Here is a 19,005-nt window from a genome sequence, read left to right on the forward strand (position 1 = left end):
AAAACACTGGGGAGGTTTCAGATTTGTCCCTCTACGTGGAGCAAACTTGTGCGTTGTCTTCATTTATCATTAATGGTCTTTCAAATTCCTTTCTCTAGAGTGATGGACATCAGATGAGGCAGTTTGAGTCAAGTTCAGTCATTATCCATTCCTGTTTGTGGAGTTTTTAACTAGGTGAATCATTACAAGGTTTTACCTTTACTGAATAATTGTAAAGGTAGCATTAGCAAAGTGTTGGTATATGGCTTTTGTACTTGTTTATCTTCTAGACTGGGAGAGGAAGAGGAACATAGCATTTCAGAACAGTATATAGAGTATTCTTGAAAGAAACCTGGCTCCTCTTTGTGCGTAGTTGCTTCACTGATCAGTTTACTTAGCTCTGAATAGGAGCTTAATTCTCTGAAAGCCTTATTCTCTTCTCTGGTTGCTCCGATTTACCAGGAGTGGTTTCATTTGTCATATGTCTTATTGTCCAACTTTGAGGCTTTTGTATTCATTCTATTTTGGAGCTGAGAATTTCTTATCGAGAGCTTTTGCTTCAAATTTCTTTAGCTACCAAAAGTTTTAGAGAGGAACAGTATCAAGCTTCTCCTTGGGTCAATGATGGCATCACAGTGCTCTCCTTTTGATAGCTTTGTCCTTGAGCCCAACTTCAGTGGAGACTCTTAGCATTTTATGCTTTGAAATTAAAATTAACTTCATTTATATTTGCATGTCTTTTTTCTTTCTTTCTTTTCCTCAGCGTTTTGATGCTCTCTTCTCTTATTATGCACTACACCTATTTCTTTGCCATGGAATTTTAATTGATCTTCATTAAATTCCTTACTGCCTGTGTTTTTCTGAACCTGACAGGGAGTAGTATTGGATTTAATATGCAAACTCATGGTATGATGTGCAAACTTTGAAAGGCCTAGTTTTTAGTCATCATAGTCAAATTGTTTTTCCGTTCCTTTTCATAGGATGTCTTCTGGTTCCGTTGCTTTGTATGACAGATCATGATTTGAATTCCTTTCTGTTTTGCTTCACTTAGTACGAAACATCTTGACACCAGGACCATTTCATACAGCAACTTCATTGTTTAAGATTTGCCTTTCTGTAACTTCAGCTTTGTTGTTTAAGAAGATTTGCCTTTCTGTTACTTCTTTGTCCCTCATCTCTCTCTTTCTGTGATATTGTCAGATTCCTGAAGTGGTCCTCTTCTTTATCTGCTAAATATAATTTATTTTTTTAGACTTTACTTTTCTCCATGAACTGTTGTCCCTTTTGGCCAAGTTTCATGAAAAATACAAAATTAGTTATTTTTGTTTTCTTATCTTCCCACAAGCATGCTTTAAGTATGATTCAGAATGCATATGTGCCTCAAAACTCAGATAGGATGTTCAAACCTTCTAATGTACTGGAAACCAGGAAAAGAAAATATATAGCTCAAGGTGAAGGTGCACTGATACCACTATGTGAGAAGTAACTTACACTCTGACTGTAAGCAGTAGCTGTCCTTCATTTATATGGAGGCTAAGAGAATATTGTTTCCTTCTGTTCATGTAAGTAAAGGAGGGTGAGGGGTGAAAGATAAATTGAGCATAGATTTTCCTTATGCAGTTCATATATGCGAATGTTGATACAGGATCGTAAGTCACTGCTAACATACTGAGTACGCATGCTGTTCTGTAACTCTTTCCTATAATAACAAACCTGTTGAAAGAACACTTTTGTTGATAACAAAGCATGCTCAGTTTAAATGGAGAACTTTAACAAGGAATATCTAGGTTACTATTTTAGGATCTTCTTCAACCTATAGTAGGCTCATATTTGCATGTATCTCTCTCCAGTGAGTACTATTTCAGCACAGAAAATTTGGAAAGAGACTTCTTTCTGAGGAGAAAGATGGACCAGCAAGGATTTTTGCCCATTTCATTGATTGCTGGCTTCCATCGGGTGCAAGCTTTGACTACAAATGCTGCGCTCATTTTGGAGGTAAAGTAATTCAAAAGTATGCATGTAGAAATTTGCTTAGTTTAATTTTGTGCTGTCACTTAAATTTAATGATAAGTCTGTCAAGAAAAATTTGTTTGCAATGACAAGAATCCACTAAATAGGCTGTAAATGGAAAAGTTTGTTTTTGTTTTTTTTAATGTATTTCTTCCTGTTTTACTGGAACTGTGGGCAGAATGCTACAGGAAGTGCTTTCTTTTATTTTTTCTAAACATTCTGAGAGAGGCTACAAAAGGAAGAGATGGTAAAGGGCAGCCATTATAGATGTCTGTTCTTCCATTCATGCTTGTAAATAAACTGAAAGCTATATCTGAAAGATTACAGGGCCATTAATTTAGTATACTACACTAAGTTTACTTTGTTTTTCTTTTAAGAATCCTGATATGTGCCAGTGTATAGAATAAGTTCTACTCACTGCTGCACTTTTCAGGATCCTGTTTTGAATCTGAGGGAAAAACTGCCAGAAGTTGAGAGAAGTGTGGTCTTTGACACTCACGCAAGGTGTTTGTATGTGCACCTTGATAAAGGTGTACAGGATAAAGTGCTGATAAAGGCATAATAAAGGCACTCTTCTGTTCACTGCATAATACAGTGTGCTTGGCATTACTGAATGAATTAAATGAATTAGTGGAGATAGTAGCTTCCGTCAGCAGTGGCCCCCCTGGAAAGGTGGAGCTACCCCCCCAGAAAACACTGTCACGAGCAACCCCAGAGTACTGATCTTGGATCACTCTTGGACTTACTGTTTAAGTGTATGTTAGATTTTATACCCAGTTTCCCCTATGAAGTCTTTTAGCAAGTCCAAGCAAATTTCATTTTTGACCATGAAACTATTTGTTTCCTCCTTATCTAAGAGACAGTCTAAAATGTCTTTCTTAATGTAAGAGTTCCCTTGCTACTTCAGAAATGCATATATCCTTGTTAGACTAGAAGTCCTCACATGCACTGTGCTGACTAGTGAGCAATTCTTTGCTCTGAAGAAGGATAAACTCTTCTTTCTCCCTATGATCTTTGGCATGTCCCAGTGTGGAGTGTCTCAGGATCTTACTTTCTGTATCGGTCTCTGTGTAACATCAGACAGGATGAATACTTGCATTGGGGCTGTTAGCCTGCTTTAGAACAAAGGAGAAAAAGGAAGAGGAATGCAGGGGTTGATGTTTGATTTGGAGAGGCAGCAATATGGCTAGGAAGGTGAGGGAAAGGGGTTTGGTGCCCTGACACAAGGAAGAGATTGAAAATTTGGGGGGGGGGGGGCGATACTTGATCCAGTGAAAATTTTTTGAATGGATGTCTTAGGAAGGAAAAGCTAAGCTACACTTGTATTGCAAAGAACGGGGAGTGATTTGGGGGAACAAGCACAGAAGTTCAGATTCCTTTCTGAATTACTGTGTAAAGAGATGATTATCTTGTGTCCGTGGAGAGAATGGTGCTGGATATGTAACATTTTAAAGTTGTAATATGCTTATGACACAGGCCCTACAGGACAGTACGGAAGTTGAAATTGTGGATCAGAAGATAAGGAAAAGGGTTGATCCAGAAAAGTGGCCAATTCCAGGTCCTCCTCCACGTAATCTGCCACGGACTGACTTTTCTCAGCTCATCAACTGTCCAGAATTCATACCAGGCCAAATTTTTGGCTCGCATACTGGTAAAGGATTTTATTTTATAGAAACATAAGTTTAGGGATGTGTGTCTAACTTAGGAAATGATGTTCATGATACTGATTTCCTAGCACACGCTGTACATTTGGTTATGCTTTATTCAGCTGATACAACTGTCAGCCTTGCAATTGCCAGTTCATGTGGCTGATGTGACAGTAGATAAAAATGTCTTTTATGGCTGTGAGCATTCTCCGGAATAGGATATGATGGATTACAATCCTTTATTGTTAATATAATATGATTAGTTGTTTTAAGTTAGTCATAAAATTGTGTTCATTTTGGTAGCAGCTGAAAGTTAACTCTCTATTTGGTGCATCCTGGTTTTGGATGGGGATTTCATTCATATTATTAATAGGGAGATGGCTTTGTTTGCTGACAATCCTTGGCAAGTAAATCTTAAAACAGACAAACGAACAAAAAAACCCCACTGTTGGCAGGAAGTAAATGGGAAGAATGCAGACCAAGTTAGGCACCCATCCATAGAGTTGGAGGGTGGTGTGGAGCAAACGTCCTTTATGATGCTATTCTTGTCTTCTGAATAACGGATAATTTCTCTCAGACTGTTTGAGACACTTCTCATGTAAATAAGTTCCCAAAAACTGATCTTTCCCTAAAATGTTGAGTGAACAGTAAGAAGTAATTTCCTAAAAATGAAAAAAAAATTCTGCTGATCAATGTTAGATTTAACTATGGAGATAGAAGAATGGTAGCTGCAGTTATAGGAAAAAATAATGGAGCAATAAAAAAGAGGAACTGAACTACTGTCTTCCAATGTTAGAGTCTGCACCAAGTTCTCCAAGAACGGGCAGCCCACTGAGTCCAAAGGAAAACACTGACACAAGTAATTTTCAGACAATGTCTAAAGGATTGTCTACAAGTTTGCCTGATTTGGACTCTGAACCTTGGATAGAAGTGAAAAAGAAGCATCGTCCATCCACGGTCAAACCAAAGGTAAAATCAAACAACTTTTGATTATGTTTAAATTAAAATGCAAAATCTTTTCTATTGTTTGCCTACTTTTGGGATATACTGTAAAATGTCTTTCACACTGTAATATCTGTGATGCTTAATAGTGCAATACAGTTAGTGTGTTCAGTTCTCACTCTATCCAGACTTAGAATAATTAGGTGCATTTAAAGTCCTGATCCAAGACTCAGTAAAGTGAAAAGGAAATACATCTTTTTTTCGTGCTGAGGGACAGCTGAACCTGTTCATTATTGAAAAATCTATTGTCATGTGTGTTGAGAATTGTCCTAAAAGCTTTTGGTAGAATTACTTAGAACAGTAATTTACTCCTTTGTAAGCTTAATAAATATTTGAAAGTGGCTATATTGTTTCTAATTCCCATACATTCATTTATTTGAAATGTCCTATAATGTTCCATTTGTCTCCCATTTGGGTAATTTCACTATCCAAATATAAAATGCATCCCCTTTTCTTATTTAGGAATGTGTTCCTACATCTGATCAAACATCAAATCAACAACAGCCACCCCCACCTTCAGAAGAACAAGAACAAGAGGAACTTGATTTTTTGTTTGATGAAGAGATGGAACAAATTCAAGGTCGTAAGAATAAATTTACTGATTGGTCAGACAGCGATTCAGATTATGAAATTGATGATCAGGACATAAACAAGATTTTGATTGTAACACAGACACCACCATATATGAGAAAACATCCTGGTGGCGATCGTACTGGCAACCATGTATCCCGTGCAAAAATTACATCAGAACTTGCTAAAGTTATTAATGATGGTTTATATTATTATGAACAGGATTTGTGGATGGAACAGAGTGAAAATGACACTACTATGAAGGTAATTATCTTAATTTTTGATCTTAAACCATGCCTTAAAACCATGTCCAAATGTATTCTAAAATTAACTTCAGTTATCTTAGGTGTATTTGTATTTGCTACAAATTTTTGAAAGAAAGTTGACAGCAGTAGTTGATTTTAGGTGTCTATTGAATTCTCTTTATTTTGATGATATTGTAAGCAGTTGAAAGTAGAACTAGCAAATTTTCATTCTGTCACAGATTCAGACCAAAACCAGTGAATGAATATTAAAAAAAAAAAAAAAAAAAATTAATGGTTTGGCGATAGTTCAACTTTTTCAGTATTTTCTTGTTCTAAGAATAGCTTGTTTAATAGTATTTGCAAATCCCTGATATTGGAAAGGGGGCATATTTGGGGGATAAGATAAAAAAGAGGAAGATAAACTCCTTAAAAGTTACTGTGTTATTTTCAGGTTTTGTTCACCTTGTAGCTTGTCAGAATGATAGCTCTGTGAGTAAATGAAATTTCAGATTACACATCTTGTCTTATTATAGAAATCCTTTTAATTCCTAGCTTGTATACAGGCCTGTAACTTTGAGGCTTTCAAAACTTTGAGAGGAGATTGACAGCTTTATGTGATTTTTATACCAAGCAGCTGTAAAATTGGCAGCAGGTTAGTAAACTTCAGCACTTTGTAGGTACAGGGCCTCTGGAGAATTCTGCAGTCCTGTCACTCACTGCTCTTCGTTTATTAAAAATAATGTCTTTTGTGCGAGTGAACCCACAGAGTGGCAATTTTGTAGACAGCACCACTGTATCGCTATCATATACTAAGTGTACAGAAATACAAAGTTTTCTAAACAGTAAGTGGTATGGGGAAGGGGCTTTGTGCATAAGGACAGTGGTGGGTTGTAGGGGAAAAAGGGAAAGTAGTTTAAAGGACAGTGGAACATGTGGGTACAAAAAGGAGCAGACAAAGACAGAAATGTTGAGAATAGGGACAAGAAATAAAGGTAGAATTCAAAATGTGGAGTTTTTATTACAGAGGAAGCTGCCCAAGAGAAAAACAGCAAACCGGAAGAGGACAGTGGGCAATAGTACCTAGCAAGAGAAAATATTTTTGTGTGTATGTGTGTGGTGGTGTGATGTTCTTGACCATGATTTAAACAAGATTTTTCATGCACACTGCATGTGCACATACATCCCACCCCACACTTTCACTTGGGTAGGGACATGAATGATTTGAGATGCTGCCACTCATCTTGGAAAATTCAGCTCTTTCCCAGTTTGAGTTAAAAAAAAAGTTAAGTTTAAAAAAATATAGCTGAGCACTTTATTTACATGTACTGGCTTTTCTTTTGATGTTGGCTGAGGAATGAAGGGAGGCATCTCCTTCTGCTCTCCGAAATTGGTAGCACCTTCCTTGGCATGCTCGCTGCAGAAGGAAGATGGTTTTGGACTTGGCAGAGGTCTTGCAAGGGGCAGGGTCTCAGTCTTCTATGAAAAATCGCATGTAGATGGCCTCATCTGCTTCCACTTGCCCATTTGTTGGCATAATTGTTTCTTATAGCTAATGCAGTCTAAATTGTATTAGAAAGTTATATACTATGTTGTTTATGACAGCTTTTTTAAAATGTGTGCTAAGGACTCCTTCCATCTTCTTTAAAAGTTGCAAGAAATCTGTACTGGCTGTGTATATGGTTAGTTGTGTGTGAATTCCAGCTTGCTTTTTTTTCTTTTACAAAATTCAGCCATTCCCCTTATCATGCTTTGTGTTTACAATTTGTCTTCTCTAATTCAGCAAGAGATTGAAAACTTTAAGAAACTAAATCTCATTAGTAAGGAAGAATTTGATAATCTTGCACCCGAGCCGATTGCTGATCCAACCCAAGAAGTTCCTCCAGTGCCCTCAAAGTTACAGAAAGGTAAACGATATGTATTTGATCTTTAGAATCCCAGAAATAAAGAAACATTTCATATATATTTTTTTAACTTTTCTGCCTTTTGTACTGTTTTAATTTGGGTTCTGTCAGCAGTCTGAGGAGCTTTTTCTTTGCAAAATTGTCAGTTGTTTATCAGTATTGTAGTTTCCATTGCATTAGAGGACAGCTGATACAAATTCCTTTCAGTACTTTGCAGGATATGTGTGAGTATCAATAGGCAGTGTTCCTCTGTTTTGTTGTTACTGGATATCAACATCAGGTGCCTTTTGTGTAACTTATCATTACAATGTGTAAAGTAGTAGTTATGAAATGTTTTCTAGATACCAGTATATTTATGGAGAACAGGGAGAGGAGGAAGCGAGATGAGAAGAATTTTCTACTTGTATCATAACATTCCTGATAAGTCACAATGTCCAAATCTTATCTTTTGACATATTTCTTAAGTGCTATCAACATTTACTAGGATGTATGCTGTAATGCCTTTACAATAGTTTAAAAATAAGGCCCCACCACCTCCCAGAAAAGCAAGAGTGTAGTTACACTTTCTCACAAATGTTTATTTTCCATTACTTTGCTATTGTAAATACACAAGAATTTATAAAACTGAAAAACAGAGAAGCTGGTAAGAGGAGGATTTAAATGTTTGGACAAAGGCATCCTGAAACATTTATTGCATCATTTTGAGCAGTCCACCTGTACTGCTTGTATGCCAAGTACTTTTGTTGATTCGGTTCTCTTCTTGGGAAGGATGTAGTTGACCTAAAGCGATGCAGGCCTTTAGGAGACTAAATATTAGGGGAGCTTAGGCTTCTGAAATCTTAAGTTTCTTTCAAAAACTTTGAAACTTTCTGCTCCTGCTCCCCTCAGGCCTGCTGCCACAACCGTCTGTGGGGCCGTGCTGAGCCCCAGAGGCTGGAAGTGATCGTCAGGGGGGGGAGCAGAAGAGGGGGCCGGGGGGTGCTTCTGCCCCAGCCAGGGGGCCGGAAAACTCTGGGGATGGTGTGTTGCTTTGTAGAGGTGGGAGCAGTTGGTAGTAGGGAAATATTTGCCTTTTGCAGTTAGGTCTAAGCAAGGAAAGGTTTTACTGGTGTGTTGCGTACTATGGGAGGAGTAATTGGCTCTTAAAGGAAAGAAGAGCAAATTCTTAAAATTATCAGGATTACCTTGAAAAATAAACAGGTAAATCTTAAGACTAAAATTAGTAAAGCTTTTAAATATATATTAATGCTTAGGAAAAAGTGCTGCTATGACTGGATTTATAGGCCTTTTGTTGCAGGTTTTAAAATACATTTTATAATCGCAATTATCAAAATAATAATGTGTGAGCAAATTTTGAATGGCATGCAGAATGGGTAAGACACAGTTGGCTGTCACTGCACTGAAAGACAACACTGAGTTAAGCTCAGGAGAAACAGTATGAAAGACAGCAGCCAGCATGCATCAGTGATGATGTATTTTAATTCTACCAATGTTTCTTTTATAAATAAGTATTTATAGAAGCTCTGAGGGAATGTCATCAGTTTTTTTCACTATTTTTTTAGAAAGCTTTTCTCAGGTTTATGCTATTTTCCCCCTGCTTCTGTTGTCACTGATTCACTGCTATTTCTGTAATACTGCAGCCTAACCTTTCCTAGCTATCTCTAATATTAAAGGCTTTTTCTCTAAACCTTGGGAATCCTTCGTTTACTTAACAAAACCATTTTAGTAAATTGAACATAGTGATCTAGGCAGGAGTTGGATCTAGCCTAGAAGTAGGAAAGTTCATGGGTGGTGACTATTAATCCTTTTTTAAGTAGATATTTTTCGGTGAGTTGATTTAATGGAAGCTTTTAGAAACAAAGTTTTTAAATTCATACTGATATTAGATTATCAATGTTGGCAAATCTCTTTCAGAGATTTTATGTCTTTTAAATGCTAATTGAAAGCGAGTGAGGTATGGTTGTGGGGGGATGTGTGGTTTTGTTTTGGGTTTTTTTTGGTGTGCATTCTCATAGTTTGCTTTTTTCTTTTTTCCTTTTATTTATTTATTTTTTTTCTTTCCCACTTGCAGATTTAACAGATGAGCAGGCTTGTAAACTGGTTGGTGTTGAAGTACCTCCAGCAGCACCACTGGCTCGATCACTGCCAACAGCAGTTCCAGACTCTCCCCACGTTTATCCTGCATTCACCCCACGGACACCTCGCACCCCCCGGTTACAGGATCCCAGCAAAACACCAAGGTTCTATCCTGTTGTTAAAGAGGCAAGATCCATTGACGTAAAGGTAAACACAAAAACTTTAATGTTTTTTTAAAAGCATAAAATGTAAGCCTGTAAAACTCTTCTGTCTGTTCAGATAATGTGACAAGAAAGAAAAGGCAAAAAAAGAAACAAATTCTTTTTTGTTATTGTTGTTTTATCTTCAGACCATTTACCATATTCGTTCTTTTTTTGTTTCTACAAAATGATATCTGAGTTTTGTCTATAACATTTCTTAAGAGTCCATGGTGGAAAAAGTGTAATGTCTAAAGCTTTTGAATTTGTTAGATAAGGTTAATCTTTAGGTTATGAAGCTGGAGTTTTGTGACTTCATAAGCTGTAATATACAATATAAAACTTTTAGATCTTTGTTTTGAGAGGGAGAAATGAGTGAAATCAAGATAGGGAAATAAATACTTAATTTATTTTCTTAGACTCCAAGAAAAAGAAAAACACGACACAGTACAAACCCACCATTAGAATGTCATGTTGGTTGGGTGATGGATTCCAGAGACCACAGGCCAAGAACTGCCTCTGTGAGGTAATTTTTTTTTTTTTCCTTCTGATCATAGAAATTTTTTTGCAAGGTAATTAGTTCTTACCGCTAATGGAGAAATTGACTGTAATAATAATTTTATAAATACAATGGAAGCAAGAAACAGTGATGGAGGAAATACAAACAGGCCAAAGAAGAAAACTTAAGATATCAAGAGAATGAAAAGAATATAAGGCCATTTGGAAGTATGCTAACTCGACTATACTCAGTGTTCTTTGTTGATTTATGATGTAATAGCATTAATATTACTTGAGGTACTGATGTTCACTTCAGTGACTTCCTTTGCCTCTAAGTAGTCTTGTAAAATCATGCATTACAGTAACGTTTAATTATCATCATCCAAAACTGCCTGTTTTTTGAAACATTAGCACAGAAATTGATTTTCTTGAGGCGCACCCTCAAAAGGATGACTGGGAACCCAGGCACACATTGTAGTAGCTATCAGAAGATTACACTCTTCTGATAGCTCATGTGTAGAGCAGAATGGTTGAAAACATTGATTCTGAAGTAACACAGTGTTTATAGGACAGAAATGTTTGTTTTATCTTCAGCAGTTCCAATGCTTCACCTTCAGAAGTAGCTCCATTAGCAGGAGGTTACGAGTGTACCCCAAATTCTCTTCCAAAGTTTCAGCATCCTTCCCATGAACTGTTAAAGGAAAATGGCTTTACGCAACAGGTGTACCACAAATACCGTCGAAGATGTCTAATGGGTAAGACACGAGATGCATTTCCTAAAATTTTAGCTGGAAGTTATCACCTGTTACCTGATATTAGTTTTCTCTGTATTGGTCCTCATTCTTAATTTTTTTCTAAGAAAGGATAACAAAACTTACTTTTATATTTTATGAACCCTGCTTTCCATATAACTTCAAATTCCCTGACAGTATTCAAAACCTTCAGCACTTTGCAACAACCTTTTCTGCATTAATATTTGTGGTTAGACAAATAGTGTACTTAAGAGGAGCTACTTTATTAAGTATCAAACTTAATTTCAAACCTGAAATTATTATTAAAATATTAAAATATTTTTGGAAAGTTTAAACTTGCACTACTTGAAGAGCTTGTGTGTGTACTACTAATGAAAAAGCATTTGAAAAAAATTCAACTTATAAAATTAAAAATAGCTTTATGTTTTGTTTTGTTTTTTTCTTCAGAAAGGAAACGGTTGGGAATTGGCCATTCCCAAGAAATGAACACACTTTTTCGTTTCTGGTCCTTTTTTCTCAGAGATCACTTTAACAAGAAGATGTATGAAGAATTCAGACAACTTGCTCTGGATGATGCAAAAGAACACTACAGGTATTAATTTTTTACTGGAAGTTAAGAACCATTTGAGTTCTTACTAATCATTATGAAGTTTATATATATCTGAAGTGAATGGTTTTTAGTATTAGCTTTGACTCTATAGCATCTTCAAAACAGTAGTCTCCGCAAGTTATTTTAATACCAAAAATCTGTTTTTTATATATTTATCCTTTGCAGATAAATAGCTGAACATGTAATATTTCCTTACTTATAATTTGCCTTAAATTCTATGAAATCAGAGCTGTATGACAACTTCGACTTGTTGATTGTGACAAGTCAACTCTACTGTACCTGTAAGATTTTACTTCTGTAAGTCAGGAGATTCCTAACCTCATTAGACTTGTTCAAAAAGCTGCTTGCCTTCCAAAAATACTGGAAAAATGACCAAAATGAAAATTATTACTTCCCATTTAGCTCTGTCATTTTTCTTCCCTCTTTCCACCCACTGTTCCCTTTTCTTTCCCCTCTATTTCTCTTGACCAAAGAGACAAGGTAGCTCAACATTTTGAATGCCAACTGAGGCCTGAAGTTTGGATATGTTTCCTGAGAATGCGTAGTAATGGTCCCCAGGTTGCAGAGGTGGCTTAAATAAAATTTTTGTATCTCTGTTCAGAGCTGTGTTTATGCTCTGTAATCATCCAAGGATACGTTTACCAGGAGAAATTTCAGAAAGCTCTTAGGGGACTAAGATGACAGCAGATGAACTGTAGAACAGAAGGAGGTCCTAGCTATATTCATTTTTATGGCCCTATCTTTGCCAAAAGTATAGGGCATGGTATACTAAAGGGAAGTTGATCTAGATTCTTCCAGAAAAAATATTGTTTTTTGTCTATTTGATCTTTCAGAACAGTGTTTCAAATAAATGCCACTAGCACATCGGGCTGTCATTAAAAATGAGAAAAAACGATACCATCTGATAAGTGGGTGGTATGGAATGGAAGTTTAGCAAATTTGCAAGGGATTGTTCAGTGATGGACTTTAGAGCAAGCCAACACAAGGTACAAAAAATTAAAAAACAAAAGCAAAAAAACCCTTAAGTCTTTGGTTTTTGACAGATGCTGCCTATGTGTTGCCCAGTGTAGTAAAAATAACACACATTTTTCTCTATCCAGTCCAATTCTCACTTTCAGGAAAAGAAGGTACATGTAGTTCTAGACCTGGCAGATTTCGTTATGAGAGCCTAGGAATGATTTTTAGACCCCACAGGACTTCAGCTTTTTTTATAGGAAATTGGAACTAATACATGGAAATTCTCCAAATCAAATGTTCCTCAAAGCTGTATTGATTATCTAGGTCAAACCATGACTTTAGAGGTTCCCAATTTCACTTTATTTCATATGTTCATAATACTGTCCGTCATCCTTTGACTGAATGAAATCAGCAATCAAATAGAATTAAAGGTGCACTTGTGTGTGATACAATTCAACATTATACAGAAATTTAGCAGGTAGCTTAGGTACTGAGAGTCATAGCAAAACAACATTCTGCCTGGGCCAGCTTACTTAGAAAAGCATTTCTGGTTTCTTTTTTTTGTTTATCTTCACCTGGCTGCCCAAGTCAGACTACATACTTGTACTGACCTGCTAAGAATTCAGATTACTTTGCAAAGCATTGGGTGCAGAAGTGGAAGGGAACCAGTAATAAGGGAGAGTGATGAACTTTTAGCAACAGTTTTCAGTGCCTTTCCTCACTTCAAAGTATGGGTAGAGTTGGAAAAAGTTCTGAGTATGGCAACCAAGCTGATGAAGGATAGGGACCAGCTTCTGTATAAAGTGTAATGAAGTTAGCTAAGGCTTCTCAGCTTAGAGGAGAGGTGACGTCAGGAGTGAATGATTTAGGTGTGTAAGACAGCAGCCTGGAGAGCAGGGTATATTGAGATCAATTGTTTACTGTCTGTTACAAGAGCTGATGGGCATGAAATGAAGCTAGGACAAGCCAGATTCAAAACAAACAACGGGAGGTCATTTTTGCTGAAGTGCTGGAGCTGTGAAGCTCCTTGCTGTTGAGTATTGTGTGCCAGAGTGCCAAGGGGGGGGTCTAGCAACAGCAGGGCAGCCAAAGCCAGCATGTTACTAACAGTGAGCCAGAAGCCTGGGCTGTGAGCCTGGAGAGGTTGAAAGATTACCAAGCTCTGCCCTTACGTCTCTTCCCTATGCATCTATTTTTGGCCACTGATGATGGATTAGACTGACCTTTGGTCTGACCCATTGTGGCAGTTTTTATATTGAAACTATTCATGTATACAAACATATCAGAAACATGAAAGCATTTGTCTTCCATTTTGTATATGTGTATAGTGTGCATAGTACATAAGCTGAAACTGTTGTGAGAAATCTAGTTTTCATAAATCAGTTTTGGTTATTATAACTGTTTCAGAACAATAGGTTAATAAAAGCTGATGGGAAAAGGAAGTGTTTCGGTGAGTGGGGAAGCATGAAACTATGGCACTTAATAAATGCAAGGAGTAAGACTGAAAATTTGCATCTTCTTGAGGAATTACAAGTGTATGCGTAAGTTTTCCATACTTATTTGTTCTTGCAGGTATGGATTGGAATGCTTGTTTAGATTTTACAGCTATGGCCTAGAGAAGAAATTCAGGCAAGGAATCTTCAAGGATTTCCAAGCAGAAACAAAGAGGGACTATGAAGCTGGTAATTATCATAGGCCAGTCATTGCTCACACCATAGTAACTTTAGTTGAGAGGTAATCCCAAGTCTTTAGCACTGACTTGTTATGTAAGATCAACCAAGATCAGTTTGTTTTTTCATGTTCCTTTTAGCTTATAATTCTCTTAAATATGTAGTTACCAGTGAACAATTAGGTATTTAATTAAACCCAACTTTGTAATTTTATAAAATCATCTTTTTCTGCTATTAGGTCAGCTATATGGACTGGAAAAATTTTGGGCTTATCTAAAATACTCTCAGTACAAGACTCCAGCCATTGATCCCAAACTACAAGAATACCTCAGTAAATTCAAGAAACTGGAGGACTTCAGAGTTGATGTAAGTTTCAAGGCCCATTTTAAATGAACTGTTTGCTGTGTGAATGTTACTGCAGCAAGGTAAAGCGTTTCACAGAATGGCCGAGGTTGGAAGGGACCTCTGGAGATCATCTAGTCCAACCCCCCTGCTCAAGCGGGATCACCTAGAGCACATTGCCCAGGATTGTGTCCAGACAGCTTTTGAATATCTCCAAAGATGGAGACTCCACAACCTCTCTGGGCAACCTGTTCCAGTGCTCTGTTACCATCACAGTAAAGTAGTTTTTTCTCTTGTTCAGACAGACCTTCCTGTGTTGCAGTTTGTGTCTGTTGCCTCCTTGTCCTGTCACTGGGCACCACTGAAAAGAGTCTGGTCCCATCCTCTTGACACCCTCCCTTCAGATATTTATACACATTGATAAGACCCCCCCCCCCCCAGCCTTCTCCAGACTGAACAGGCCCAGCTCTCTCAGTCTTTCCTCATATGAGAGATGCTCCAGTCCCCTAATCATCTTTGTAGCCCTTCGCTGGACTTGCTCCAGTACTGCCACATCCCTCTTGTACTGGGGAGCCCAGAACTGGACGCAGCACTCCAGATGTGGCCTCACCAGGGCTGAGGAGAGGGGGAGAATCACCTCCCTCGACTTGCTGGCAACACTCTTCCTGATGCACCCCAGGATACCATTGGCCTTCTTGGCCACAAGGGCACATTGCTGCCTCATGCTTAACTTGGTGTCCACCAGCACTCCCAGGTCCTTCTCCGCAGAGCTGCTTTCCAGCAGGTCAACCCCCAACCTGTACTGGTGCATGGGGTTATTCTTCCCCAGGTGCAGGACCCTGCACTTGCCTTTGTTGAACTTCATGAGGTTCCTCTCCGCCCACCTCTCCAGCCTGTCCAGGTCTCTCTGAATGGCAGCACAGCCCTCTGGTGTATCGGCCACTCCTCCCAGTTTTGTATCGTCAGCAAACTTGCTGAGGGTGCACTCTGTCCCTTCATCCAGGTCATTGATGAAGAAGTTGAACAAGTCTGGACCCAGTACTGACCCCTGGGGGACACCGCTAGCTACAGGCCTCCAACTAGACTCTGTGCCGCTGATCACAACCCTCTGAGCTCTGCCATTCAGCCAGTTCTCAATCCACCTCACTGTCCACTCATCTAGCCCACACTTCCTGAGCTTGTCTATGAGGATGTTATGGGAGACAGTGTCAAAAGCCTTGCTGAAGTCAAGGTAGACAACATCCACTGCTCTCCCCTCATCTACCCAGCTACCCAGTTTCAGAAGCTTACTTCATTTCACAAAGACAAGGCTTTACAAATCCTGTCAATCACCAGAAAGTTAGTATGATTAAAACAAAAATTCAAATGAAAAAGTCATTGTTTTGTTCTAGACATTCTTTTGAAAACTAAAGTAGGTGCTGAGGTATGGTGGTGAGAACATAAAAAATGTTAATCCATTTTCATTGTCTAATGAAATACAGTAAATAGCAAAAAATATATCAGGGAAGTCTTTACTGTTTTAATAATATGAAATGCTAATAAAACTGGATTTGGAAGGATTTTTCTACTCACTACACAGCTTTATTTGTCACCTAGTGAGACAGATGCCTTCTACACTACTATGTTTAGGAATTTGGCAGATAGTTATTGTTCAGCAGGCAGGTTTTTTTACTGAACTGAGAGAGCCGTTGTCCTCACAGAGATTTTATTTGCTGCATGCCAAATTAAGGGCCTAATTGAAAAACATCTTCTTTTGATGCTTTAAGTAAGTGGAAAGGTAAATACCTGGTCTTACAGAAAAATCTTAACCAGCTACCAATGTTTTTCAGCCTCCTGTTAGTGAAGAATGTGGCAGAAAGAGATCCTCTGCTGCAACAGGTGAGGATGTGGGTCGTCGCAGACATCAGTCTAATTCTTCTTCTAAAATGCTTCTTGCAGCTAAACCCACGGCAGCCCATCAGTCCCATGCGCTGGGAAATGTTACCTGTGGGAATACCGTACAAGAGCCCATTGCCAGCCTATGCCAGAACAACCTTGCCACAAAATCAATAGAAAGTGACATACCAGAGAAATAGACTTAAGGCAAGCTGGTGCCCTTGCGAATCAACTTTTACATCATTATTTTAATGTGGAGATCTTCAAGGGGCACCAATCTAATATGTGATTAAAAATGTCTGGGAAGACAAAGGATTGCATTTTTCTCTTTCACAAGATTAAGTTCTAAAACACTTACCTTGGGAGGGTTGTTCTTGGTTTTGGGATCATCAGAAAGATCCTAGGGAAGATTCTTTGTCTTCAGTATTGCTTTCCTCAAGCTTCTGTTTACAAAAACTGCATTCCTTACATATGCAAAAAATACTTTGGGGATGCCTTACATTTCAGCTCATGTTTCTTAAAAAAGGTATGATATATCCATTTTATTTACTGTGCTTTCTCTACCCAGATTTTCACGTTATTTGTATTTTATCAAAGCCACAAAGATTATATATATATAATTTTAAATGTAAAGGAAGGATATATGTGATTGGTTTGCTTCTGAATAAGTAACTTTAAAAAGTACGTATCTTTTGTGTAAAAGCACACAAGAACGTGCTGCTATATAAAACTGCATTTCTGGATTCTATTTAAAGACATTAGTTTCTTTTTTTTTTTTTTTTTCCAGGGCCTCCATAGTTAGTATTTTAAGTATGGAGTTTGGATGTAACTGGGATAGTTTTACAGACGCTTTCATCAGTACTGGTTCTTAATATGAACGTAAGCAACAGTAAAATACAGGGGAAAATGGATCTGTTGATTGTGCACTCTTAAATTAACATACAGTGTCTGCAGTTTGTGCAGGTTGTTAAAATAGCAAACTATCCAAAATACTTTGAGAGGTTTCTTGATTTGAATTTTTTTATGGTTGTCAAGTACTCTAACAGCAGAGGTATAACTTCTTAAAAGATTTTTTTTCCCCTGTTTCAACTAATAAAATTTAGTTTGGAGGGAGACTATTCCTTTTAAACTTGTATTTTTGCTTTATTTTGCAATATTTGAATGACATTCTACTTTTAAATTGCTCTAGCTAAGAGTAAATAATTTCAAACAGGTCTAAAAATAATTTCACTGAATGTAAGTTACTTGAATACAAATTTATTTCTGTAGCTGAAAGATAGGGATGTTTGTATCTTGTAATTTCATATTAACTTCATTACTTTGATTTAGAAAACTCAAAAGAACTGAGTGCATAAATTATCTCTTCCAAAGGTAGGTAAGAATAATAACTTCAGCTTTTTGTTATTAGTTTACAGTTAACTGAAGGCTTTTCTGCAGTTAAGTTAACTTACTAGAAGTTATGTCTAACACCAATGCCTTAATCCTCAAAGGTGTCCTGACTGAACAGCCATATATGGAGTTCTCAATTTGTATCAGATTTCAGAAGTTGTTACAAATCAAGTCCATTAATTTTTCAGTCATTGTCTTGTGAATCTCAGTGGAACAAATTATGAATGTTTGTGTTGTAAATGAACATATATTAGCAGTGGCCTTCCCAGCTGTTAGTACAGTTTCAGTAAAAAAACATGAGCCTTTTAGGAGTGGCCTATTGAAACAGAAAACGAACTAACACATACAAATGTTTTAAGTAGCATCTTTTAGAGGTGCTGAAGTTACGCATCTGTATCCTGTATTTGATCTGTGCTCTTACTATCCAAGAAAATGATGCAAATGTAAATTTGAATTGAAATTGTATATACAAGTAATAGACCTAAAATATGTCCTTTCACTTTTTCATTGAAACGTGCATATTTAGCTTTGTGTGTGTGTAATTTTGTGATATCTTTACAAATTTTATAAAAATACAAAAAAGACCCCTAAGTGTTGTGTTATCAACTTCATTTTTTTGAAGTGTGAAGAAGAAAACCTTGTAAGAGTCTAAGGCTGCAGGCTTGCATGTGAACTTCTGTTCCCTCTGGTGCATTAGGGAAGCTGGCGGTTTAAAGACTGAAGTGGGTTCTTGGAATGTGAGACAGCTTGCTTTGTTTGATATTGATTTTTCATATGACTGGGTATTTTTCAAAGCAAAATCTGACAAATGATGAATATGGCTATAGGCAAAAGGCAATGAATACCTTCTCTGCTGTCTGTCCTGTTATCAGACTTCTGCAGGGCTAGTTGCTTAAACAGTGTCCTTTTATTTAGGTGGGTAAGATCACCTAAGCCTGTTTGCAGCTCTGGCTAGCTTTAGGAATATCCCCTTCAACTTCCCAGGGGCCTGATGTTGCTCCTTCCCTCCTTGCTGCCCTTGCAGACTGCTAAAAAGAATCACAGTTACCTTGCTACTGTTTGCCACCCTGAGCTGAGAATGAAAACATCTAATTTCAGAATAAAACCAAAAGATTTTGCTGACCAACAAACTGGTTTCACTACATGACTCCAAGTGGTTACACACCTTCCACTATCTGGCATATCTGTTGCAGGGCTATAAATTTGTCTTTGAATGTGCATGTAGAAGTGTCCAGCATCCTTTCTGTTGTCTTTATGTCCATTTAATCCAACCTTCAATTTGTATC

General features: G+C 37.5%; 1 protein-coding gene across 15 annotated transcripts in view; it reads left to right on the plus strand.

Annotated features, from left to right (window-relative positions):
* Positions 1 to 18,218, plus strand: part of LARP1B (La ribonucleoprotein 1B) — a 35,515-nt gene extending 17,297 nt beyond the window's left edge. For 5 of the 15 annotated variants that reach the window (XM_067297708.1, XM_013951543.2, XM_067297714.1 and 2 more), the window contains 12 exons: positions 1,830 to 1,974; positions 3,466 to 3,640; positions 4,432 to 4,604; positions 5,100 to 5,471; positions 7,233 to 7,356; positions 9,425 to 9,636; positions 10,046 to 10,152; positions 10,719 to 10,879; positions 11,324 to 11,468; positions 14,016 to 14,125; positions 14,352 to 14,479; positions 16,285 to 18,218. In XM_067297708.1, the coding sequence (XP_067153809.1) occupies positions 1,830 to 1,974; positions 3,466 to 3,640; positions 4,432 to 4,604; positions 5,100 to 5,471; positions 7,233 to 7,356; positions 9,425 to 9,636; positions 10,046 to 10,152; positions 10,719 to 10,879; positions 11,324 to 11,468; positions 14,016 to 14,125; positions 14,352 to 14,479; positions 16,285 to 16,530 (2,098 nt within the window). In that variant the 3' untranslated portion in view covers positions 16,531 to 18,218. The other 10 variants (XM_067297712.1, XM_067297709.1, XM_067297713.1 and 7 more) reach the window with 10 other exon arrangements.
* Positions 18,219 to 19,005: the final 787 nt, after the last annotated feature.

Source organism: Apteryx mantelli, chromosome 5, assembly GCF_036417845.1.
Source record: "Apteryx mantelli isolate bAptMan1 chromosome 5, bAptMan1.hap1, whole genome shotgun sequence".
Lineage (NCBI taxonomy): Eukaryota > Metazoa > Chordata > Aves > Apterygiformes > Apterygidae > Apteryx > Apteryx mantelli.